This window comes from Cucurbita moschata, unplaced genomic scaffold, assembly GCF_002738365.1.
Source record: "Cucurbita moschata cultivar Rifu unplaced genomic scaffold, Cmos_1.0 Cmo_Scf00001, whole genome shotgun sequence".
In the NCBI taxonomy this organism is placed as follows: domain Eukaryota; kingdom Viridiplantae; phylum Streptophyta; class Magnoliopsida; order Cucurbitales; family Cucurbitaceae; genus Cucurbita; species Cucurbita moschata.
This window is the reverse complement of record NW_019268517.1, coordinates 4777402-4804365: the sequence shown is the minus strand read 5'-3', so window position 1 is coordinate 4804365 and position 26964 is coordinate 4777402. Positions and strand designations below refer to the sequence as shown.

The 26964-nt window shown below is 37.4% G+C and overlaps 2 protein-coding genes and 1 long non-coding RNA gene across 17 annotated transcripts in view; 1 reads left to right on the top strand and 2 right to left on the bottom strand.

Moving 5' to 3' along the window:
* LOC111438423 (probable LRR receptor-like serine/threonine-protein kinase At1g56140) overlaps positions 1 to 15175 on the bottom strand; it is a 27510-nt gene extending 12335 nt beyond the window's left edge. For 4 of the 14 annotated variants that reach the window (XM_023076369.1, XM_023076521.1, XM_023076737.1 and 1 more), the window contains exons 1-7: positions 14987 to 15172; positions 13832 to 14064; positions 13348 to 13601; positions 13174 to 13245; positions 12815 to 12886; positions 8024 to 8095; positions 7844 to 7915 (exon numbers count right to left, since the gene is read on the bottom strand). In XM_023076369.1, the coding sequence (XP_022932137.1) occupies positions 7844 to 7915; positions 8024 to 8095; positions 12815 to 12886; positions 13174 to 13245; positions 13348 to 13601; positions 13832 to 14064; positions 14987 to 15074 (863 nt within the window). In that variant the 5' untranslated portion in view covers positions 15075 to 15172. Of the gene's footprint in view, positions 1 to 7843; positions 7916 to 8023; positions 8096 to 12814; positions 12887 to 13173; positions 13246 to 13347; positions 13602 to 13831; positions 14065 to 14143; positions 14271 to 14986 lie in introns of those variants that run through there. The other 10 variants (XM_023076559.1, XM_023076799.1, XM_023076423.1 and 7 more) reach the window with 10 other exon arrangements.
* LOC111439487 lies at positions 3457 to 26536 on the top strand. 2 transcript variants are annotated; one of them, XR_002709811.1, is made up of 5 exons: positions 3457 to 3972; positions 4735 to 4814; positions 6010 to 6381; positions 22618 to 22621; positions 26525 to 26536. It is a non-coding gene; the product is annotated as an uncharacterized LOC111439487 (long non-coding RNA). The 2 variants fall into 2 exon arrangements; XR_002709809.1 differs by lacking the exons at positions 4735 to 4814; positions 6010 to 6381; positions 22618 to 22621; positions 26525 to 26536 and adding exons at positions 4078 to 4159; positions 4374 to 4705.
* LOC111439394 (cytochrome c) lies at positions 15747 to 19164 on the bottom strand. Its single transcript, XM_023077124.1, has 3 exons — positions 18959 to 19164; positions 18009 to 18142; positions 15747 to 16150 (listed from the first exon to the last, which is right to left on the bottom strand). Exons 1-3 carry the CDS (start codon positions 19068 to 19070, stop codon positions 16058 to 16060), a joined length of 339 nt encoding a protein of 112 aa, XP_022932892.1. The 5' UTR covers positions 19071 to 19164; the 3' UTR covers positions 15747 to 16057.
* Positions 26537 to 26964: the final 428 nt, after the last annotated feature.

The window sequence follows — 26964 nt, the reverse complement described above, 5'->3', positions numbered from 1 at the left end:
TGTTTTTTTTTTTTTTTTTTTTTTTTTTTTTTTTTTTTTTTTTTTTTTTTTTGGTGGCAATACAATAAAAAACCTCATTGTTTCATTTCTTCAAGACTTCTTTTAGCCTTCGAAGTACGTTGATGAAACCATGCCCCAACCATCCACGGAGGGGCGTGTCCTTCCACTAGTATTCTAACATGGGCAAAAATTCAAAGTGACTCATTCACATTTTCTCGAAATAGAAGGGCGAGGGGCCCATTTATAACAACCCATGGAAAGTGCAATGGGATAATGATCAATGTAAGTCTACTCAATCTTCGGACACCGGTGTTACTAAATTTTCCCAGGAGACATTTTGTAGCTAGAAATTTGTCGATGAGTGTCAAGGTGGGTAGGGATCTATTGTTTGATTAGGTATAGAGATCATTACTGAGAGGAAGGTCAATAAGTTCAGCTTCTCTTATGACGTTATTGAATTGTCTCATGCCTTTGGTGACTTTTCCATTGGATTTTTCATTTGTCCACTGAGAAATATTGAAGTTGTTCACCAGAAGTCAATTCTCTGTGGCAAGATAGGTCATGTAATTCCTGTTAGAAGAGATATCTTTCTTGATATCTACCGGGGCCATAGATCTTTGTAAACCAAAAAATGTAATCATTGACCAATGTAATATGTGTGGTTAGGGTATAAGGACATTAAATGACTTCAGAGATGATCAGAGTTAGGTCATACCACGTTATTAAGATCCTCCCGATGTTTGTGAGACATCCAAAGATGTCCGACCAATATGTCTAGCACTCCAAAGGGAATTAACCATCTAGCAATCAACCCAATTCATTTTTGTTTCTTGAAAAATGACCATATAGTGGGGATTGTATTTGAGGAGAAAGGCCTTGATGAGGGCTCTCTTTTGCCCATCCAAGTCTTTAACATTCCAAAAGATGATAATCATAAAAGGTATTGGCATCTAGTGAGATCCCACATCAGTTGGAGAGGGGAACAAAGCATTCCTTATAAGGGTGTAGAAAAATCTCCCTAGCAGATGCATTTTAAAAACTGTGAGGCTGACGGCGATACATAACGGGCCAAGACAGACAATATCTGCTAGCAGTGAGCTTGGGTTGTTACACATCTAATTGTAACTTGCTAGATTTCTCATAATTAATGTTCGAAAGGAGGCCAGCGATCTCCCTAGTCAATTTGCTATGTTTCTTGACTGTAGTGGCCTTCTTTTTTCGAGATGAAATATTTATGATGCATATGTGGTGCTCTTTTAGCCCTGGTTCCAAGATTGGATGGTCGTTGATAGCATGAGTTTTACCAGTATCGAGTTGACTTCTTCTACCTCTGCTTCATTCTGGTTTTCCTGGAGAAAAGTGGCAAGCTTTGTATTTGCAAAGATAATTTTCGGCGGCAGGAGAGAGAGATTCAGCACATTCACAGTGTTAAGAACAGAGAGAAAACTAAAAAGATTAGAAGAATTGGGAGAAATCTCACACTCTATTGAAGAATGAAATTGGTTGTTATATAGTATTATAGAATACACAGAAAACAAGGAAATCTAAATCAAATCTAATTCAAATAACTCTATTAAATCTAAATCAAACCTAACAATTCCTCCCTTAAACCGAACACAAACACTAATCAGTTTACATCTATGTCACAACAGACTCCCAATAGTCCTTTTTCCATTTTACTCCAACCTTCTTTCAGCCCTCAAGTAACTTCATGAATTCTCATGTGCCATTTCTGTTTATTGCTTCCATTTCCAGATCAAGGACTTATTGCTTCCATTTTCAGATCCATGACTTGCCTCCATTTCTCGCTCTTCAATGGGTCTTCAAAGTTTACAGGATCAGTAGTGGTAAACATGGCTAAATGAGCTTCATTATCTTCTTCAGAAAGATCTTCTCCTGTTGCATAGTCTCTCATCCAGACTGGTGGTCTCCTATTCCTCCCCTTATTCGAGCTAGGAGAGCTTGCTTCAGCCAAAACACATCTGTTGCCTCCTCTTGATCACCCCATTCCAGATCGCACATAATGGATTCTTCATAGATCTTATCCCAGTCCCAACTCTTATCTTCCTCGAATACAACATCCCTACTTACTATGATCCTTTGTGAAGTTGGATCATAGAGTCGGTAAGTCTTTGACTCTTCACTAACTCCTAGCAAAACACAACTCAAACTCTTATCATCCGGCTTAGTTCTTATACTGTCAGGCACATGAACATGAGAGATGCATCCAAAAACTCTAAAATGCTCAACTGAAGGTTTGACTCCACTCCAAGCTTCTTCTAGAGTTTTATTTTTGACAGCCAATGTTGGACTTCGATTCAGTACATACACTGTCCAATTGACTACTTCAAGCCAGAAACTTTTCGAAATTTTCTTTTCTGAAATCATACTACGAACCATATTCATAATAGTTTTATTTTTTCGTTTCGCAACTCCGTTCTGTTGTGGCGTGTATGCAGTTGTCAGTTGTCTTTGTATACCATTTACATCACAAAAATTGGTGAATTCTTGTGAGTAAACTCTCCTCCTCGATCAGTTTGCAAGACTTTAATAAATGAGTTTGTTTCCTTCTGAACATGAATCTTAAAGTTTTTAAATACAACTAAGGCTTCTGATTTTTCCATTAAGAAATAAACCCATGTTGTTCTGTTGAAGTCATCTGTGAAAGTAATCAAGTACCTTTTCTTACTGTTTGAGATGGGTTTGATCGGTCCACAAATATCAGCATGCACCAATTGGAGAATTTGTGAAACTCGCCATGTGCTCCTTTTTGGAAACGAGTGCCTTTGTTGCTTACCACTAGACAATTTTTACACAGTCTCAATGGAGACTTGAGCTGTGGTAAACCATCCACCTCTTCTTTTGCTGAAGAGTCTTTAATCCGTCCATATCTACAGTGCCAAAGTTGCTCAATATCTTCTATGATTGTATTGAAATAAGTGGATGCTAAAGGCTGAGATGTAGCATGCAGTACGAACATTCGATTCAAAGACATCTTTGTCTCCATGATTAAGCCTCTCTCAGGATGAAACACCTTGCACGTTCCATTTTGAAACAAAATGATAAGCCCCTTTGCTTGCAATTTCCCAATACTCAACACATTGTTCTTCAGCTCTGGCACATAGAACACTCCTGTGATTATCTGTATGATTCTATTCACTTGCAACCGTACATTACCCTTTCCTGTTACAACCATGCTTGAGTTGTTGCCCAGCTTCACTGAATGTCTGAAACTTTCATCAAAATCTGAAAAAATAGTCCTTCTTCCCACACATATGATTGCTACATCCCGAGTCAAGGAACCACATATCTTCTCTATTAGCCTTATTCATATTCACGTAAGCCATCAGCAACATCCCTTCTTGAGTCTCTACATAGTTTGTCTCCTTCTCCTTGCTTTGACATTCCCATTGAAAATGTCCTAGCTTGTGACACTTATAGAACTCCACTGTGGCCCTGTTGAAGGTTTGTTTGTCTCTTCCCCTTCCTCTGCCTTTAAAACTTCCACGACCTTGACCCCTTCCTCCAGATTGTTCACCATGAGTGATCTTCAAAGCGTGTTCTTCTTCAACATGAGAACTCAGGCATTGTTCATGCACAAGCAGGCTGCTTTGCAACTCATCAATGGTTAAGATGGTTGTTGTAATACCCGAATTTTTAGATGAATAAATAAATAAAATAAAAATAACAACATAGGGGCAAAATGGTCATTTTGCCCCTACTCTTATCCAACGGGTCTACTTGTTTGGGCTTCAAGAAGAAAGAGAGAGAAAAGAAAAGAAAAAGAGTGAGAGAACGGAGAAAGGAGAAGAAGTTAAGGTTTGGGAGAGAGGAAGAATAGAGATGACAAATAGCTATTGGAGATTGAATCCAAGGCAAGAAACTTCGAAGCAATACTTCTCCCAGTGCTGGAAAAGGAGTTCGGGTGGTGGAATCCACTCATTCCGGCAAGAAAATCCGAGAACGGACAAAGTAAGGTTCCGAACTTCTTATTTCGATTTTATCTAGATGTGAGGAGTTTCATGAGCGTTAGATCTGGAGTTTTTGAGGTATGTGACTAAACTAAGATTCTCACAGGTTCTTGAAGTTCTTGGACGAGAATCGGACGAAAATCAGAGTTTAGTCTTGACTTCGGGTAAAGCGATCGAAAATAGAAAATGTGAGTTTTTCTGTATATTTGGACGGCCTTAACTCATCCTGTGTTCAAGAAAAAAATAAAGGAAAAATATATTATAGAAGTAGAATATGAGATCTACAATTTGCGTGTAGAAACTTTGTTGATATGGATTACGGATTGAAAGATAAGAAAATCGGAATAAAATAGATCGAAAACGCCAAAAACTCACGTTTCTGGAAAATTTGGAAAAACGCAGGAGGAGAGAGAGGAGGCCTTGCCGCCACTCGTCGGCCGGCGTATGGAGGAGCGCGGCGGGACCGACGAGTGACACGTGGCGACCGCGGGTTGGGGAGGCGTGCCCCACTGGCTAGTCGACACGCGTCAGGGCGCAGATTCGGGTCAACCCGAGTCCGATCCAGCGCTCCGCACGCGACCCGGGAACACCGAACCGAACCGGCTGCTCGCCAGCGACTGCGCGGGAAGCTGCGCGTAAAACACCCTCCAGAGCGCGTGCAGGCGCGTGTAGGCGGGTGGGTGATCTTTTTCCCTCCGTTCGACCTCCGTTTGCTTGTTTTTCGCCCCGATTTCAACTCTGATCCTATTATTATGTGAATTAGGACCTGTGAAGAAAATTCCAGAATTGTTGGAATCCATTCCGTCAAGAAAACTCGAACTCGGGAAGGCACGCGTCGACCAAGTAAGTAGCCATTTGGATTTCCACGAACAGTACTTGTAGGAACAAGCATGCATGCTACCACCTACGAAATTAGCTAGCCCGACTTAGCGTGTTACTATAGAAACTGCGAATATAAGATGATTATGGAAAGCTAGGTACAAAATGTGTATTAAATCTGTTTTGGTTGAGACTCTGATAATGTATGTATGCATGAGGAGGTTGGGAAACCTGTGAAATCTGCGCTCCGGGTAAAGATGGATGTTATCTTCCCGTTGAGCATGTTTGAAAATTTTGCATGAACTGCTGCGTGTATACTCTTTTGTATGATGATTGCTTGTATTATGTTTCTGGATGAATAGGAAGAAATTATGAGCTTAGATTTAGGATGCTTATGGCTAAATAAGCTAGATGAGACCCTAGATTGGGGGACCTCTAGAATACCGTGCAATTAGACCCGCGAAATGATTACCGGCGGAACCAGAACCCAGAATTCCAAACCCGATAGGTTTGTGACACCAGGCACGAGAATCCTAGAGAAACACGAATCTAAGTCTAAGGCACCAAGTTCCACCCTGGAAAGAATAATAGGTCACCACGGTAACTGTAGGTAGCCCGCTAGAGTTGAGCAGTGAAGATAGTGTCATCAGAACCTCCACTTCCCTCTCTCCTCCGATACCATACCGTCGAGACAGAGCTCCGGTACGGTGATCGTTGAGCTTTGCAGATCCGGATAGGGAAGTGTGACAGGTGCCCAGACCTAGTGGTGATAGCTAAGGGGTCTTCTGAACAGGACTCCTGGGCCGTAGAAACCCGTCCCTAAGCGAGGGACGTGGAGCCACTTAGGATGACTCAGTAGCTGACCGGCACATAGGGGGTCGCACCCCGTTTTGTGGATGTATGGTCCCGTGTGAGGGTCGTCAGTTAACCTCCACGGATGATGTTCAGAGAGAGAGTCACGTAATCAGATCCAGCCATACGATCCCCTCAGATTCGCTTATGAGGTCGCGCCTCACCTCAGAACACTGATCATTTCACTGCATAAGATGGGCAAGCCTTTTATGATACAGAAAAGAGAGTTGCAGGTTAGATCACTCTCCTTAGAAACCCGAGAAAGACCGTGGTTACCTACCAAGATAAGGATGCGAAAAGAGCCTACAAGTAGGCCGCTTACTGAGTATATTTTTATACTCACCCCTTTCTCCCTTTTTTTTTTCAGGTACCAGTCGATTCGGGAAGGTGTTCGAGAGCTGTGCGGTCACAGAGGGGTGTCGTTCCGGAGCGTCAGTCCATGGTCGGTCTTTTAGAGTCCTTTGTCCGTTTCCATATTTAGTCTTTTGTATTTTTCTTCATAATTGTATTTTCCATCTGAAATATTTGATTTTAATTTTGTATTTCATTTTTACATTTTCAATTTCCTTCGTAATATTTTCGCAACAAATCTTCTTTCTCTTTTGTTTTAATTGAATGGTATTTTTATCCTTTTACTTTGCTTTTCCTTTCTTTTATTTTCTTTTTGCTTGTTTTCGATTTCGTCCTTTTAGTCACGAGTTCGATTCTTCGAAGCCTCGAAAATCGGGTCGTGACAGTTGTATCCTTGGACTCCTCAATGGAACACACAATATAATCTCAGAACCTTTTCAACTACTTCAACAAATCCTTGGTTCTCACCATTTAGTTTCATTTTGTTGGCTATGCTAAGGGTCCGAGCAAAGTACTCATCCACAAATTCTCCTACCTTCATGTGAAGCATTTCAAACTCCTTCCAAAGAGCTTGCAAATGTGTATGCTTTACCCATGTCGAACCTTGATATTTCTGCTTCATAGAATCCCATATGTTCTTTGTTGTATCCTTGTTGAGGATTGTCTCCAAGATCGAACGATCTAATGCTTGAAATAGGCCATTCTTTGCTTTCAAATCTTTCAACTTCTGATCTTCAATGTGCTTCTTCTGGGTATCTGTGAAAACGATGTCTTCTGTTCCTGTAGGAATCCCATTCTCCACCAAATCCCAGTACTCCTTTGAACGCAAAAAGTTTTCCATGAGCATCGTCCAATGATCATAGTACCCATCAAATTTCGAAATTGCAGGCTGCACAAATGAACTCTCCATGTACATACTTTTATTATGACACACGTCGAAGACTGCTACTTCTATTTTTAACTTGGCTAAGTTTAGGGCATGACTCTAATACCAAATGTTAAGAACAAAGATAAAACTGTAAAGATCAGAAGAATTGGGAGAAATCTCACCCCTATGGAAGAATGAAATTGGCTATTATATAGCGTTACAGAATACACGAAAAATAATGAAATCTAAATCAAATAACTAAATCAAATCTAATTCAAATAACTAAATCAAATGTAAATCAAACCTAACACGCCGGAGGGGATGCGGAGCTGTGGAGAGGAGAAGAGAACTAGATGTATATTCGTCATCGGTTTCTTGGTGAGAGCCGATAGTGGAGAATTTTATTCTAGGGATGATGAAGGTTAAGACGAGGAAGGTTTTTTGGTTCTTTATGATGATGGCATGTTTTCCTTGTTATGCTATCACAACTTGTGGATCGGAAATAAGAAGTGGTATACTAGATGGGATTGTGGAGGTTGACGAAAAATGGGGTGGGGGGCTGGTGGCCTTTAGTTTATGTGGGGGAGGTGGACTTTCATTTATGGAGGTGGGTTAGACGAATGGGAAATATTTGGCTCCACGAGGCATGGTCGATGGGGTTGATCGGGAGCTGGGTTTGGCTAAGGGGTTGAGCTATTTTTTTTGTACGAGTGGACCTCAAAAGTTAGGGCTGATCCATGGTGTTTCAACGAGTGGGCCACAAGCATCTCATGTGTTTCAACGTTTCAATATCCCAAGGGTTGAGAGGGAGATTCTTTTTATTTTAATCCATCCTCAATATGAGTGAACCATTGGATTGTTCTATCATGATAAGTGTTATACCTCTCCAAAGAACAAAAGAAATAATAGATTCTCTCAGTCTCTAGTTTTTTACTGTTTCGAAAAGGTGGGTGGAAATAAGCATAAGAAAGTATTGTATTACAAAGTAGTGAGCTTTGACCAGTCCCCAATGAACCCAGGTATTTTGCCGGTAAGTTCATTGTCCGATGCCCATCTGTCCATAAGAAGAAGAAAAAGAAAACAGAAACCATTGTGATGCATAGTGGGTTCTAAAAATTTCTTAAATCGATTATGTAAACACAAAGCTGGACAATTCTCTTACACTGTCCGCAAATTCGTTAGATTTGAAAATGTTGTGGGAATATCGCCTTGCACTCCAGAGCTATCAAAGTACCTTTAAGGTAAACATAGTCTAACCCATCATGAATGATCAGTGCAAGTAGATAATCACAACTAACAAGTTTAACACATCTTTAATGATTAATACAAAATGAGAGAATATTCAACGATCCTTTTACTCAACTCTATTATTGAAAAGATTATTATTATATCTTGTTTCATTCAACTATTTATACATTATTCTTTAGCTTCCCCTGTAATATATTTTTAATGGTTAGTAATTTCCTTTTATATCTTTTTAATATAGATGGTATGTTATGTGTATGTTTATTATTTATATTTATGATTTTTATTTCCTTATTGGAAGATCGTCTTTCTTTTATGCAAGAGGACCTTGTATTTTAAGATCTAATACAAGAGAATATGAAAAGAAATACATGAAGTTTATATTCTTCCAAAATTTGAGGTCGTACTTAATCTGGTCTCTAGAAACCTTAGCCATTACCCAAGGCTTTAGCCACCGCTACTGTCGGAACTCTAGCCATTGTTTGAAATGGCACACTCTACCTCCGACAAGTCTCATCTGAAACAAGTGTGCCACAAGGCAAGTCAGTTCATTTGAGTTTGCAAGGTTTTCGTTGGCATTTGCTCGTTCCTTCGTAGTCGTCGTGAGTTTTTTTTTTTTTTTTTTTTTTGCAAATATTGCAGTGTCATCCTACATCACTAAGGGCTTTGACATACAAAGCTTCCAAAACCTTTTTATTTAATTTATAGTGGCCTTGGGAAAAGTTTATCAACTATATTTGATTATCTTAGGTTGATTTAATGGAAAATTTTAGGTGAAATAAAGTTTTACAATGCGTTTGAAACTCAACTTTAACCTAAGATTTTTATCTCACTCAACTTCAACAAAAAATTTCATAGCAGGTAAACAAGCTAAGTTATCCATTACCTGTTCCTAATAGTCCTTAGATTAATATATCAATAGATTTTGCTTTAGGTTTATCTAGGACTAGGAAGAGCAGTGATAGCATCTTTATTGTGGTCAAACCATTTAGTAAAATGGCTCACTTTATTTCTTGTTACAAAATTGATGAAGCAAAACATACTATTGACTAAGAACATAGTTAGTGATACTGATGTTAAATTTTTAAGCCACTTTTGGCATGTTTTGTAGGTAAGTTGGAATGATCAAACCAAGGTTGTTAAGAGAACCTTGACAACTATTCTTAGGACTATTCTTGATAAGAATCTTAAGACTTGGGAGGATTGTTTGTCATTTACAAAATTTGCACATAATACGGTTGTTTGTAGCACTACCAAATACCCTCCCTTTGAAATAGTTTATGGTTTTAATTATTTAACCAATATTGATTTGTTACCCTACATGTGCAAAGTTGAGCTTCAAAATGGAGATGCACCAGATGTATTTTAACTCACCTTTCTTGAACTCATAGTTAAAATTAAGTTTAAATTATGGAACTTAGTTCATGTACGGTTACTAGACAATACATTTTTTTTATTATATTATTTTAATTGTAATTTTTATTTATCATTTAAACTAGTTTTTAAATGGGAGTTAAAGGTTGTCCGATAACTCAAATAAGTTACCATATTTCATCGTTAATGATCATTCTAACATGGAGGTTATGAGTGTATTATGACTCACATAAGCTACCGTCCAAGATTAACCTTAAGTTGGAGATATTTGTGTAACTCAGTGAGTTAGTATCCAAACGGCAAATGAATGATATCTATTATTCAAGGGGGTGCCAAAGGGTATTTTTGTGATCCTATTCAATTAGGAGAGTGTTAACTCCTTAAGCAATGTAATTCTCTAAAAAATTATATTAAAAAACAATAGTCTAGTTTCTATTCTAATTTAGAAAATCTGATTCGAACCAAAATCCTAACTCAATTGATAAAGCCTTCATCGTGATAAAGTTTCATTTCGAGCCTACGTAGCTGCCGTTCAAGTTTCCTTTGAAGCCTTCATAGATAATGGTGACCAAATTTCATTAAGTCTGCATATTTGGAGTCCCACATTGCAGATAAAGAAGTAGATGACATCATAAGTAACCCTCCTTTGGGAAAATCCTCTGCTTCTTCAAGCAAATTGCAAATCGGTAAAGAAAATGTAAAAAAATAAAATCCAGCAAGCCACAAATTACCCAGATGATCCAAGAGTGGTGTCTTCGGAAAAGCCCACTTTCCGCATTCTTCAATGCCCAAAACCACTGTTTTTCAAATCCAAAATCCAATATTAAACATAAACTTAGTATCTCCCAGTAGTAAACTTGAAAACTTTTCCACTATTTCATCCCTTCAACAAGCCACGGTCATTTCAAGCACCATCACCATCACTTCAACCATCACTATTCCACAAGCCCATCACTATTCAATGAAGGATTTTTCGATCGTGGCTTGGATAAATTTTATTTGAGACTAAATTTCTCTCCAGATTAAAATCCACCATCATGTCATAAAAATCTTAGATCGTTCTTTCAATCATCATCACAAAGTAACAAACTCAGAGATTCATATTTGAAGTATTCAATAATGGAGGGAACTAAAGGCGTCAGAGGAAGAAAGAAGGTGATCAAAACTAAGATCTCCAAATCTGTTAAGGCTGGAAAACTAAGATCTCCAAATCTGTTAAGGCTGGACTGCAAATCCTGGATGGGAAAATAGGACTGTACCTCAAGAAAAGTTGTTATGGAAAGCCTACTATCTTAGATTATGAGTCTACCCCTACTGCTGCAGAGTTACCAACCAAACCATACACTCCAAGAGGAGAGATCACAAGAGAGGCAAGTGACGCCGGTGGAAGTGCTCCAAGAAAGGTGAGCATGAGAAAGGCAAGCAACGCGCATGGAAATGCTCTAAAAAAGTGAGCATGAGAAAGGTCAACAACCCTCATGGAAGTGCTCCGAGAGGAGTGAGCACAAGAAAAGCGAGTAACGCTTGTGTGTAAGTGCTCCTACATAAGTGAGCACGAGAGAGACAAACAACGCCTGTGGAAGTGTTCCAAGGAAATAGTATACATGAGTTACGTGCTCTCACGGCGACTTATGTACTGACAAAAGAACTTCATAGCTTTTATTACTTCATGAGTTAGTATTCAAGCTAAGAATGAATAATGAACTTCATAGCTTTTATTACTTCATGAGTTAGTATCCAAGCTAAGAATGAATAATATCTGTTACTCAACCTGAGGGGGAGTGTGGAAGAATTAGCCTTAAGTTAGAAGATATTTATGTAATTCATGAATTACTATGATATCTATAACTCAGCTTGAGGGAATTTCGATGGATATTTTTGTAATCTCATTAAATAACTGAACTAGTTAAGCTTCCTAAGGATTATTTAGATTTAGTTAAGAGTTTACTTAGATTTAGTATCTATTACCAAATATCTAAGCATTTATTTAGATATACTATTAACAAATATCTAGGGTATTTAAATTATTTAGATGATCTTTAGATTTAATTAACCTTTCTCCCATAGTTCTCTAAAAATTAAATATGCAAAAATAGCAGTCTAATTTAAACTTCCAACCGCTACCATATTTTGTCATTAAATAGTCATTTTAATATAGAAATTACGGATATATTTAACTCACATAAGTTAAGGATGACAATGTTAAAATATCATCACTAGCTCAATAATTGTATGAGCTCATTGTCTATGAATTTTAGGGAAATGATTTAGGTATTTTGAGAATAAATATATCTAGATATTTTAGGGAATGATTGAGGTATTTTGGGAATAAAGACTTAAATTTTTTAGGAAAATAGGGAATGATTTAGATATCTTGGGAATAAAAATATTAAGTATTTTAGGAAAAGAATTAAGGTATTTTAGAAAGTTGGATATTTTAGGAAAGTTAGATATTTTAGGAATAAATTGTAATACCTTTCCAACCTACCAAGGTTTTATCCCAAGAAATCACAAGCACTGAGTGTAGTAGTGTATATATTAGTGTAGTAGTGTATACAGGGTACCTTGTAAACTCTTCTCAATTGGTCTTGATAAAGAGTCTAAGTGTTTCGATTGGTCTTGATAAAGAGTTGAGTTCAACAATAAAAAACTGTTCTTTCTTTTAGGATTTGTTGAGAACTAAGTTTTTTATTTTCCAAGTTCTAGTATTCTATAAGTTGGAGTCATTCAAGATCAAATTTTTGTGAAATCATTCAAATCACGAGTTTTCTTTACTCTTGATTTTGATCATTAAGGTAATTCGTTCCAAAACTTTCATTTGAGTTGATTATTTATCGCTTATGGAGTTCTTAGATATTTTATATTTAAACGTCTCATTTTTCAACAAGATTGTTAAACCGAATTCCCAAAGTTACAAAGCAGTACCCAAATACCAAAAAAAAAAATAATAATAATAATAATATATTGCAATATCAAAAGGAAATTACAAGATATTAACTAAAATTCGTTAATATTAATTAATAAACCCTGTCAGATAAATCCCAAAACTATCAAATAAATGAACCAATCAATTTATCAGCAAGCGTGTTCTATTTAGTTTCTTACCATATTATTGGGACGTGTTTATGTTTTTTTTTTTTATTATTATTATTATTATCCATTTTGTTCTTTGTGAAGCTCTAAATTATTCGTCTCCTGTCATTTATTTAATGAAAAGTTTCGTTCTTGTAAAAAAAATTAAAAAATGGATGCACTCCTTTTCTTTGTTTTTTCTAATCACATTTAACAGGATTTTCATGTAAAAAACAACATAAAAGTAAATTATGAAGCTTACAGTTCCTCTAGCATAAAAAGCTTTCCGAGCTCTGATGGTAATGGACCGGAGAAATTGTTAGTCCCAAAGGCCCTACAGTTTCAAGAAAAGAACAAAAGCTAAATAAATTCAAAAAGAAATATGCCAGCACGACAAGCTATAATGATGATTCGCATCCATGGTTCCTTGAAAGTTTCTTTATGAATCTCAAATTTGAATACTTTTTAATAACCATGAATTTTATGCACTTAAGAGAAGAAACCCAACTTCAAGCATGTAATGATGGTTGTAACTTTTCATAAATTCAATGAAAAGGTTCATTTTCTTTTTCAAAAACTAAAACAGATATCTTACAGTGTAGATGAAAAATGAAAACTTACAAGAATCTCAGATTGGAAAGAAGTCCAAGTTCCTTCGGAAGTTCCCCTGATAATTTATTAATGCGAATGATCCTAAACAAAAATTTGACATGGATTAGGAAAAGGAAGAAACCTTTTGACAATAAAATCTTTGTTGTCTATAGAGGTATCTAAATCAATATCATATTGGCTTACAAGGTACTCAATTGCGTTAGTTTACCAACAGACGGCGATAATGGCCCAGACAATAAATTTTTCTCCAAATTCCTGGGAGAAATTAAGAGAATATCGGTTAACTTCACAGCATATATGATACACCAGCAATAGAAAATAAATGAAGGAGCAACACCAAGGAAAGCATTAGGAAGAAAGCAGACAGATAGGTGAGGGATTTCAAAATCCATAGCTCGGGTGGGAATACACCAGCAATATCCAATGAAGAAACCTTCCTGCAAGGTTATATGCACAAAATGAGCAGAGAATGTCAAAATGCACCCAACACATCAGTGTTTCCAAACAAATTTCAAGCAATTCCAAAGCAGTTTCCAGATTTGAAGGTTTAGATTCTACCATGGCATGTCCTTGTTTAATGAATTAGTAATTGTGCAGGCTATGAAAAAGTTAGAACAAAAATAGGAGGTGGTGGAGGTGGAGAAAATGATGGAAATGGGAGGCGTACATACAGGTGGGTAATGAAGCAAGTAGATGCGTTGTTGAAGGAGCAATTGCATTTGATAAAGGGGTTGTATTTTGGATCCTCGATGTTTATTCTGGTGTCCACAGCGCTCCCAGTGCATAGGTTCCCGCTGATATTCCACCTCTCGATTAGATCGGGAGTTCCCGTCCCGACAATACTTGTATTCTGCTTCGCCGATATATTCCATTGTCGAAATATGGAGTTCAGAGCTCGTGCTGCGTACATAACTAATCTCAGAAATCCATGGCATCAAAGCAATAAAACCTAGCAATAAAAAAGAATCGAGTCTTCTACTTATTGATACCAACGCTACAACTTCGTCTCTCTTTCTCGCGTTCCCCTGGCAACCACCACCGCCCTCCGTCTCATCGCCGTCGCTTAGGTTTGGCCCTTCTCTGTAGCCGTACACAGTGTGACGGTCATGCTCGGTGAGCATGGGCAGCATGGGCAACATGGCCGCATGTCCATGTCAAGCTCTTTTTTCATATTCTAATGTTTTACTTCTGGTATTGGTAGGAAGTAGGACGTTTCAGAAATATCATGTTTAAGTCTATTAGACATGAAATACCTCCGAGTATTATAGGGGATACGACTAGTTGTCAACTTCTCCCTACCCAATGTTATATACGGTAAGTCGTCGTTATTTCTCTTTTGCTTGCTCACATAACGTCTTTTTCAAAAATTCCTCTTTTGAAAATCTCTCTCTGCCCTCGCCTTCTAAAACCTTCTCTTAAAATCGAGGCTAGAGTCTCGAGCGTACGTCGCTTGGCCGTAAGCGACGTAAGGACGAATTGGCTTAGCTCACTTGTCGTTGGAAAGTGAGTGCGGCACACTCGCAAATCCGCTGCGATTAAAGATGTGAGTGTGACACACAGTCGTACGTCCTAGATATGAGGGTCTAAACGTCACCGCGTGCTCCTCGGAGCAGTGTTCAAATCCTTGTATTTTTGGGATATTTTGGAATCTGATTTCTCACCGTTTGTTTTCTGGTCTTTTGTGTTCCAATTATTAAATCTGAATTCAGTTTGGGTACGGAAAGAGAATAATGAAACTTAATTAAATAAACAGTCAAACATGGAGCCTGAAAAGAAGAGAGAGAGAGAGAGAGAGAGAGAGAGAGAGAGAGAGAGAGAGAACCTTGTGCAGGATCGGTGGTAGTTTGTGGTGCCGCGTGGAGGAGTAGGTGGTTGAAGAAGAGCAACAAAGCTAAGGCCCATGCCGCCATGGATTCTGATATGCGTTCGCTTCAACTTCAACTATAAACGCTACACTCTTGAAGAATCCCAATTTCCAAACGAATTAAAAGTAGAATAATCAACAAATGATAAAGAAATACCAGTCGCTCCCCTCATATACTATTCGAATTCCAGAAAGAATCAATGAAGTTGGGTCTGAATCAGTGTGGGGGCAGCAAATGAGTCTCTCCTATTTGGCCAGTTGGAGAGGACCACTCATGAGTTGCCCACACGAAGATTGGGACATTTGGGTACATTTCATTTTTCTATCAAATAAAATAAAATACTTCATATTTACCGTTAATTTTTGTTTAAAACAAATTTGTTCTCCCCCTTTAAAATTTCACTTCTGTAATTATGAGATATATTTTTATATACAAAAAACTGAAGTTATTATGGAAATAAATAAACAGTCCAACCTTAAACAAACCTCTTGTTACCATTATCATGTTAATTCAACAAAAAAAACATATTTCAATAAAATAATAATTTTATATTTATTTAAACTAATATGTAATAAATTTTATTTCAACACATGAAACATAAGCATAAAAAATAATCAAATACTTTGGTTTATTTCGTTCTTAATTGAAGAATAAATAAATAAATAAATAAAACCCAGAAATGTTGAAGTTCCATCTTAATATAATGCATTGAAAATAGGTAGTCTCTAACAAGTGTGATATTTATTATGAGAAAATAAGTTGGCAGAACCGGGCTGGCCAAAAAAATTGTAGCAGTTATGTTCACATAACAATAATGTAAGCTACAAATGGGGCGAACTCTGCAAATGAGTGTAGCGAAGGAAGGGAAGTAAGAATTTAATGAAAAAGAAAAAAAAGTGTGTGTGTGACCACCTCCAACTTTTCATCTAAGGTTCCTCTCCTCTCAATGTTCTTATTTTAACGATGATGGGGAAAACTGATAGCAAAAAATTGTAGATTGGAAGAAGCATCAACCATATATTATGCAATTAAGCAGTTGCTTCCTTCAGATAAGCAATAAGGTCGGCACGATCCTGCGGTTTCTTCAGCCCTGGGAAAACCATCTTTGTTCCAGGAATATACTGCACAATGGATACACATCCCCCAACTTTTTGTTAGAATATTTACCAACTGAAACACTACCATCTCCTAAAACTTTGAAAGAGACATAAGTGATCATTGATCAAAGAAGGACAAACAAAATTCATAAACCAAGCTCAGTATTCTTTTCATTCCTCCAAATTTACAATTAGCTTCACATTCCTCTATAAACCATAGCAATCATAAGCACTAGAGTTAATGCAGATTCCACACAAGAGGATGCATTTTCAAAAAAGAAGATGATTGGAGGGTTTGTAAATTACACAAAATTAACATCAAGAAAGAACTAGAAAGATAACAATGGTTCAGAAAGCTTGGCCTGTTTGTAAGAATTTATACACACTTCATCGCACCTTGGTGAATATTTGAGAAGCAATTACAAAAGTAGTTGAAGATTCACATTACAAAATAATTATTCAAGGTTACAGGGTTGACAACGGTATTAAAACTATTTTAAACATTACTCATTGTACTGGCTGATTACAAAAGAAAAATATTATGATATTTTTACCAAATTTAATGTAGAAATGAATTTTCTATACAAAAAATGGTGAACATGTAAATTATTAAAATTTCTTATAAATCCAAAACCAAAACAAAAAAGATGAACATAGGTTACACAAACTAAACCCCATTTATCTGCACAATTCAAATAGTATACTGACCCCTGTTTCTTAAAATAAACTCGCAACACAAGCTTTAACATATCCAGACTTAAGAATCATAACCTAACAAACATGGTTAAATGATAAAACGACGAGTATAACATGGGATTTTATTCGCCATAACCAGAAGACTTGTTTCTTTCCTTTCAAGCCAACAAATAGGCAAAAAATAAACCATCAAACATTGTGGCCATAAAGCCATCACTATTAGAAAGATGACCATCTAGGAATAAAGAAAACAGTTTTAAGTGCTGAAAATGAGGGTGTTCATAGACACAGTGAGATCACAAGGGACATTATCAAGGGATTTGAGTGAACGTTAACACTTAACTCAAAAGTTCCCTTAGAGAATTTCACTTGCTTTGGAAGTTTTGAATTTTTCATTTTATAGCCAAACTGAGAAGAATAGACTGGGATTTTCCAAACTTCCTTCGTTAATTATGTCATTGAAACTTGAGGGCAAATGAAGATTTCCATTGAGAGGAAACCCTAAGCAAGGGTTCAGGATGAACTTTGTTATAGCTGCAAGAAGAAGCGAAGAGAGCAAGGGAAGACACATAACTAATGCCTAAATGGATTTACCGTGTCGATACATTGGGACCAGAGTGTTCCTAATAGCATCAATGCCAAAAAAGTTAATCATGTCACAAAAGATAGATTTAAGGGCAAGTGATTTTCCTAAAGGAGACTTGTGAAGGAATCGAGGGAAATTGTGGAAATCAATCATGTGTCAAGAAACTATTAACGTGCTTGTCTGAAGCATATTCAGATATAAGAGGCAATTTTTTTATGTTTTATTTTTGCTTAAATTATGATTGAAACTCCAAGTGAAGGGAGATTTGTGACGCAAATGGTGGTTGACCGTTCTTCAAAACTTTTGGCTATTATTGTAGAAAAGGAATGTACATATTTTTATAGTTCAGGCTACTTGTAAGATGGTAAAAGACGAACAGGTTGATCAAAGTTGCAAAAAACATTTCAGCACTTGGGGATCAGTTGAAGAGGCATTATGAAGAAAAAGGCTAGTAAGGAACACGGCAAGCCTATTTAGGTGAATTCACAGTAATATCAATGAATCAACAATCAGAACATCTGGAGGACAACGCAGGGAAATAAACTAGCTTCAAATCAAATACTACAAGGCCACAAGTGTTGAGAAATAGACGGGAGTTACCTTCTTGGGGTTAAGCAAGTAGTCATACAAGGTCTTTTCTTCCCATATCACGGCCATATTCTTGTTGGCAGCAGAATAAGAGTATCCAGCAGTTGTGCCAGATTGGCGTCCAAATAGCCCATTCAAATTGGGACCTGCAAGATTCAAGTGCCATTGCTCGTCTTAGAGTCTACTTACACATGAATATAGAAAGGCTGATTTTCTCCTCATGAAAAAGCGAAAGGGAGGGATGAAAATATACTCCAAATAAAAAATAAAAAAGTCAAACATTACGCAACAATAAGCTTCGTACATCCACAACTCAAAACCTAATGAAACCCAATTGAAACAGAATAAAAGTAACTGCAAATCTAACACAACTTCCGTAAAATAGCACAAAAACTGGAGCTAAAAAACTAATATCAAAAATAAAAAGTAAGAAGCCATATACTATTGACTAAAATCGATTGTTCACCTTAATCATGATTTCTACTCACCAAGGCCAACGCCATAAAAAAAAAAAAAAAAACGTACTAATTTATCATTACCAAGTTAATGAATAATTAGTGAGATATAAAAAAATTACTGTATTAAATGATTTTTTTTAAAAAAAAAAATCCATATATTTGTTATTAGTTTCATAAAAGTAAACGCTTCCAAGTATTTCCAAAATCATTTCACCAAGTCAAATTTCCATTAAAAAAAAAAATAAATAAATAATAATAAATATCATGTTCCTGGTAGGCGATGGAAAAATTTGATGAAGGCCAATAGGTATTAGTTTCCTAGAGTATATTGGGGGAAAACAGAGAAAACGATCAGATCGATTCAAACGTAGCAAAACTCAGCATCTGAATCCTCAAAGATGGACGAACATGTTCAGATTACTAATAGAGACTTCGAGATCTCTAACCTCCGATTTCGAATCGCAAGAAATCCAAACATATAAATAAGAAATGATAATCTCTAACCTTGCTTGTGACCAGCACCCTTGTCGACAGTGTGGCACTGAGCGCATTTGGTCTTGAAAATCTTCTCTCCAGCTTTGGAATTGCCGGGAGGGGCTTCGTCAAAGCTGGCCATGGCGTTGGAATGAGATGTTGTTCAGATCTGAGGGCTAGGGCTCGCAACGTTTCTCGAGTTCTCCATACTCTGCATCATTTTATACCAACGCACCGCATAGGGCCTTAATTGTCTTCTTACAGTTCTCTATATTTATTTATTTATTTTTCTTATTTGCTTTTAGGTCGGCATTACAAGCATTGGTCACCGCACATTTTATAATAATACCTGGTAAGAATTGTCTGCGTTGCCTTCCCTACCGTTGATTTTACGCCAAATCTTTCTTCCTTTCTTTTTTAGAAAATTGCACCAACCACCCCTCTATCTATCTCAATTTTGCACATTAGCCCTTCTCAATTTTTAATTTACCCAATGACATTTTTAAGCAATTTTATATTTATTTATTGTTTATTGGCCAACTACTTTTAAAAATTATATTACAATTATATATATGTATTAAGGTTATGTTCCGATAATTGCAAGTTCACTCCTTGCATATATATGATGCGATTTTACTTGGGTCGTGCGCCAACGATTTTGAGGTCACTTTTTGCAGGTATATAATGTGATTCTACTAGGACCGTGCTCTATTTGAGGGTAACTCCCTGTATGTCCTAGATCTACTAGGATCGTACCCCCAATGTTATGAGTTTGTATACAAAGTCACTTCTGGTATGTATGAGATATAATTTTACTAGGGTCATGTCCTAATGATATGAGCTCACATGCGTGGTCATTTCTTGTATGTATATGATACGATTATATTAGGATTATACCTTATACAATACGAGTACATATATAGTTTCATTTCCTATATGCACTAGATTTTGTTATGATCGTACCATGATGATATGAACCCACATGTGAGGTCACTCCTTGCATGTATATGAAATAATCTACTAGAGTCATATCTTACATGATACGAGTCGATATGACAGGGTCACTCCCTACTTGTAAATGAAATCAATAATTTATTGGAGTCGGGCTCTATATAATAAGAATTATAGATGACCGGGTCACTTCCTCTATGATTGAGTTGATATGAGTAAGATTCGATTTCTTAAAGGATGAATTTAGTATTAACATATTTAAACTATTTAAGCCAAAGATCGTTTAACAATAAATATGAAAATAAGATTATTTGGTGAGTATTTTTATGCTGACTCTTTTTGTTCTTTCTATTTCGGGAGGGATTGAACTTTAGTTCATGGCACTGGAGAATATTTATTAAAATCATCGCATCTAAATGATGGTGAAATTTTATGTATAATCATCAAATAAATTACAAAAGAAATGAAAAAAAAAATAGATACAATATATTTGCTTATAACAAAGGTCAAATATGATACCTATGATAAACGGTGATGGAAGATAAATATTTGCCTTTAATAAAAGGTCAAATATGGTACCTATGTTAAATCATAACAGAATGCTAAATATCCTTAACACCCCATGCAAGCCGAGATTTGAACGAATGTGAAGCTTGAATCTGAAAAATTCACAGAGAGGTCGATAGAGAGTAGAATCAAAGAAAGGAGAACAATCAGAAGTCAAGTGTTTGAGAAATAACCATGGTTTGTGGGCTATAGAGACTAAGGCAGAGGCTTCAGAATTAGGGTGATGGCTATAGAGACCATGGGTTGTGGGCTGTAGAGACTCAAGGTAGACAGAGTCGGTGGAGAAGTAGTCAGTGTCATAGCAGGTGGTGAAGTTCCAATGGATGGAGAGGGAGCCATGCCCCCAGAAGCAAGAGACAAAGACGGTGTTGAAGTTGAAAGAGTCACCACAGTGGGCGAATGAGTCGATTTTTGTGAGGAGGTTGACAGCAACTTGGTTGGCGTAGAGGGCAATGCAATACCTGTATTTTGAAGGTAAATCTCTACAGAAGATCAATGGGTTTGTCGAGATTTCGTATGTTTCCAATGAGAACGCTAATGAGGATCCTAAGGTTAGGGTTTCTGTGAAGGATGAAGGGTCGATTGGGAAGAAAATGAAAAGAGGCTATTTTGGCTAAGGGGAAACCAATTATGTTGAGAAGGTGAGGTTGTATGTATAGAGTATGACAAAAGGGGCCTGCGGTGGATAATTTGGAGGCCAAAAGGGTGGAGCCGAAGAGTAATCAATCGGCTCTACCTGCAGCAGCCATGGCAACTGCCCCTGCGGTGTCAAAGCCAACAGTGGTGGTGGAGAAGAAGATGAGCAGAGGATTCAGAAGCCATTGAAAATAAAGGGTCGGAGTTGTAAAATCGAAAGGACTCTGATACCATGAGAATATTAGCTAAAACCACCACACCTAAATGAGGTTGAAATTCTCTACTTATAATCCTCATATAAATTACTGAATAAATAATAAATGGAAAGAACAATTAAGTAGAAAAATATATTTGCTTATAATAAAGATCAAATATGATACCTATGGTAAGCCGTAATGAAGAATCAGTATCAAATATTTAGATATTTGTCTTTAATAAAATGTCAAATATGAAGTTTCCCAACTCTCCGTTCCGTTCATATGCTCGGTATGAAATCCCATGATTGAAATTGCCAAAGTCATGCCCAATTCTAGTAAATATTTGATTAAAACATTCATCCTACTAGGTACCCAATCTTGAAGTGATACACATCCATGATATTTATTATGTGTAGTTGATTGATTGTGCACACAATTGGGTTATTTCCGTTCTATCCAATTGAATTTTCTAGTCATGGCTAAATCATTCACATATAGGAAGATCTACTGTTTCATCTTTTTCATAGATATGCAATAATGACTTTGGTTCATGAGAGGGCAAGTGCTAGTATATTCACTTTAGAAATATGATGTCGACTAGAGATAAATGTGGAACCTTTATTGGATTTTGAATTGATTTTAAGTATGCCCAAAATATTTGTGTCTAATGTCACACAGCTTTGAACGGATCTTTAGTTTAGGAGTTTATTTTTTCACAGGGTTTCATTGCATGGAGTTCTCTTGGTGTAGAAGGGTTTCTTCTATGGATATTTTATTACTTAGAGGTCTCTATTGAAGAACTTGATTTCAATCTCATTATTGATGTAACGGTTGTATAAAATAAATAAATAAATATCAAGCGGTCGTTGGCGACTTGCGAGAATACCAACGAGTGCTGGAATTCTTGCATCTCACTCGGACACACGCTCTCCCGACCCCTACAGAATGCCAAACACCCTCACGAATACAACCACGCTCCCAGAGATCACCTGAAAGAGAGAAATACAAAGAGAGAATGAGAGAGAGAGAGAGAATGCGAAAAACACTAATGAGGCCACACACACAAATCTAACGTTGAACAAGTTGTACGCCAAGTTCTCCAAGTGTGAATTTTGGCTGCGACAAGTCTTGTTCTTGGGACATGTGGAATCAAATAATGAAATTTACGTAGACTCTACCAAAATCGAAGCAGTTACAAAGTGGGAACGCCCAACTTCAGTTACAGAGGTGCAAAGTTTTCTGGGATTAGTGGGTTATTATCAGATTTGGACAGGACTTCGTTAAGATAGCCTCACCACTTACATAGCTGACGAGGAAGGTCGTACCATTTAGGTGGAGTGATGTGGGTGAAGCAAGCTTCCAAGACTTAAAGAAAAGGTTGGTAACAGTCCCAGTACTCATGGTACCTGAGAGCTCAGAAGGGTACATGATCTATAGCGATGATTCTAAGAAAGGACTAGGATGTGGGTTGATGCACCACGACAAGGTTGTTGCATACGCATCCCATTAGTTAAAGGAATATGAGAAGAATTATTCCACACACGACCTAGAGTTGGCCGCGGAAGTGTTTTCATTAAAGTTTTGGCAACACTACTTGTATGGAGAAAATACCAAAATTTACACCAATCACAAGAGTTCGAAATGTTTCTTCACCCAGAAAGAGCTGAACATGAGACAATGGAAGTGGTTGAAGCGGGTGAAGGATTATGACATAGACATTTAATATCACATTGGAAAAGCAAATATGGTCGCTGATGCCCTAAGTCGAAAGACGACACACTTATCGACCCTCATTACTAGAGAGGTACGAGTTTAAAGAGATTTTGAGTGAGCTAATATAGCGGTAGTGATTGAGGGAGTCATAGCACAACTCACACTCAGATAGAGGATTATTGATTTTCAATAAGAGAATCCTAACCCTACATAAGATTTTGAGTCAGCTAGTAGAGGATCTAGTGGATGGGTTCTCAAAATCCTTAGATGACGAACTGTTATGTCAGGGACGCCTATGTATCCTAGCAATAGAAGAATTAAGGAAGAAGATATTGATGGAGGCTCATAACTCGCCATTTGCTATGCATCCAGGTGGTACTAAGATGTACCGAGATTTAAAACAACATTTTTGGTGGAAGAGTATGAAGGACGTAGTAGAGTTTGTAAGCAAGTGCCTAGTATGCCAACAAGTAAAAGCTCTAGACAAAAAACGATAAGAATGTTACAACCCCTGAATATACCAGAGTGGAAGGGGAAAAACATAGCCATGGACTTCATAGTAGGAGTACCCAGAACACTAAAGGGCTACATGATAATCTGGGTAATTATCGACAGGTTGACAAAGTCGGCACACCTACCCGACAATATTCTTTTGTAACAAAGTTGGAAAAAATTAATCATAAGCACTTAGTTTTTCGATTCTTTTTTGTAGTTCTTGTGAGAAAAAAAAAACATCTTATGAGTATTAATAGTGGAGAAAGTACTAACTAATTTCCTAAACTTTCTCCCAAAAGAACCACCATCCATCCTCGTAATTAAAACATAAAACTTGTCCACAATTTGACAACTACTACCAATTCTCATAAGTTATAAATTATTTACTAAGTCTATTAACAATTCTTCTAAAGTTATTTCATACGTTAGTGACTCATTTTACTAAGTCAAATTTATAAGTTTACAATCTCTTCTGTAAACTTGACTTTGTTCGACTCTCAGCAATTTCCGTATCTTTGCAAACTTAACTTTTTTTAGGGTCTTTGTAAGAATATCCGCACATTGCTCTCTAGTGCATACGAACTCCACAACAATTTGTCTCTTCTCAACACACTCACTGATGAAATGAAAGCGAATGTCAATGTGTTTGCTGCGTCCGTGAAATACTAGATTCTTCATCAGTGCAATCGTAGATTTGTTGTTGATGTAGAGAGTTATTGGCTTTAGTTCAATGTGTTTACTTAACAAATTTCTTATCCACCATTCTTGACACAATGTCGCAATTGTTGCCATGAACTCGACTTCACAGGAAGAAAGTGCCACAATTCGCTGCTTTTGAGATTGCCAAGAAATCAAATTTCTATTGAGATAAAACACCACTCATGTGGTGCTTTTTCTATCATCAATGTCTCTAGCTAAATCACTATCGGTAAAATCGACTATAGTTCTTTAGGACCTCGCCCTCTTTGATACTTCAACTCGTAGCTTGTGGTTCCCTTCACATAGCAGAGAATGTGCTTAACCGCTTGATGATGCATCATAGTAGGCTTTTCCATGTACCTACTCATTATTCCAACAACATATAAAAGGGCCAGACGGGTATGAGTCAAGTACCTTAGACTTTCGATAACGCATCTATACTTAGTAAAATTCACCAAGATTCCTTCAGCATCTTTCACGAGTTGTAACTTAATTCCATGGGATATTTGGTCGAGTTGCTTTAACATGATGCAATCTTTCCTTTAGTCCATTTCAATACCGAGGTAGTACGTGAGTAACTCGAGATTAGTCATCTCAAATTCTTTCATCATTTGCTGCTTGAACTCTTTGATGTCTTCCACACTTGTATCAATGACAATCAAGTCATCAACGTATACACCAACTATGAGTGTTTGAGCCCCATTATTTTTTGTATCCACTACTTGTTCCTACGAGCACTTCATTTAATTTAGACTCTTTAAACACTTGTCCAGACGTATGTTTTATGCCCTCGGTAGTTGCCATAAACAGTAGAGGGCTTTTGACAACTTGTACACATTGGGCTCTTCGGCTTTGATGACGAACCCTTCAAGTTGAGCAATATACATTTCTTCTTGGAGGTCATCATTAGGAATGCTGATTTGATGTCCAAGTGATGGGCCTCTCACCCGTGTTCAGCAGCTAGGGCAAAAATCAACCGTACAGTGCTCAGTCTAGCCACAAGCACGAAAACCTCCTAAAAATAAACTCCTAGTTGTTGCAAGTATCCCTTTGCCACTAGTCTTGCTTTATGCTTGATGACATTTCGTTACATATTCTTCTTCAACTTAAACACCCGCTTCAAACCAATGGACTTGTGTGTGGGCGGTAAGTTAGTGTCCATGTCTTGTTCTTCTCAATGGCTTCAAGCTCTTTTTGTATGGCCTCTTGCAACATCGCCTCAGTTACTGCCTCATGGTAGGTTGTTGCCTCCTCGGTCGTGAACAAAACTAACTCGTCGGGATCTAATTCTTCTTCAAATGTATTTGCATAAATTTTAGCAAGAAAACAAAACTTTTTTGGTCCATTTTCTATTGTGAATGTTGTTTTTTGATAATCGGCAACAAAAATCCCTTTTCACAATTGATGTGAGAGGAAAGTTGTTGGAAGAAAATAAAATGCTTAAAAATAACAGAGAGAGAATTGCAATTTGACTTTACTAAAAAGGAGAGGCGATGAAATCTTTCATTCACCTATTTAAATATTTAACTTATCCTAAAAATGGCCCGAAGCCAACTAAATCTGTGCCACTTCCTACAAAATGGCCATCTAAAAAGTTGGTAATCCATTCGACGTGTTTGTCAAATGATCAAATGAAGGTATTCAATCAACTAATGGAAACATGTAAAGCTAAATAAGGAAAACCTCAGGTTTTATCTAACAATCTCCTCCTAAAACCTGTGGTATATCTACCTTATTATTTGAACTCCGATCTTTAAATGAAGTTCCTCAAATTTTACCCATGCTAGAGACTTGGTGAAGATGTCTCCAAGCTGTTCCTCTGTTCAGATGAAGCCAATCTTGATAAGTCTCCGATCTGTACACTCCCGAATGTAATGGAACCTGATCTTTATGTGCTTGCTTCGGTCGTGCAAAACCAGATTTTTGATCAGGGAGATCGTAGCTTTGTTGTCCACATAAAGCATTGGTGGATCACCTTCTTTTCCGATGAATTCTTCCATCAGTCGCGCAAGCCAAACCCCCTGTGTTGCTGCCATCGAAGCAGCAATGTACTCTGCTTCGCAAGAAGATAAAGCAACTACCTTTTGCTTAGTTGATTACCAACAGATCGCACCGCCTGAGAGGAAGTAAATCATCCCGCTGGTGCTCTTACAATCATCAACGTCATCGGTCATGTCACTATCACTGTAGCCGACCATCTCAAGCTTCTCCTTTCCTCTCCCTGCGCAGTATCTTACACCCCAGTCTCTGGTTCTAGTAGGATGCGCTTGACAGCCACTAGATGCTCCTCCCTAAGTGCTTCCATAAACCTACTCACGTATCCAACGAAATAAGCAAGATCAGAGCGAGTGTTTACCAGATAGCGCAGACTCCCGACAATGCTATGGTAATTAGTGGAGTCAACTGCCGTCGTAGTGCCGGCCTTCCTCAGCTGGAGTCGGGCCTCCATTGGCATTCTTGTAGGATTACTGTTTGCTAGCCTAGTAGTATCCAACAGCTTCTTTGCATATGCACTTTGACAGATGGTGATGCCAGCAGTACTCTGTTGCACTTCGATACTGAGGTAGTAGCTGAGTACGCCGATATCACTCATCTTGAAGTTCTTTGACATCTTCCTCTTTAACCTTCTGAGGACTTCCATGTCGCCTCTAGTGATTATGAGGTCATCGACGTACACTCCCACAATCAGTCGCTGCTTGCCGTGGACGTGCGAGTACATGCCATGCTAAGAGGCACAACGCTTGAACTTCAGTGACAATAGGGTACTGTCGAGATTCG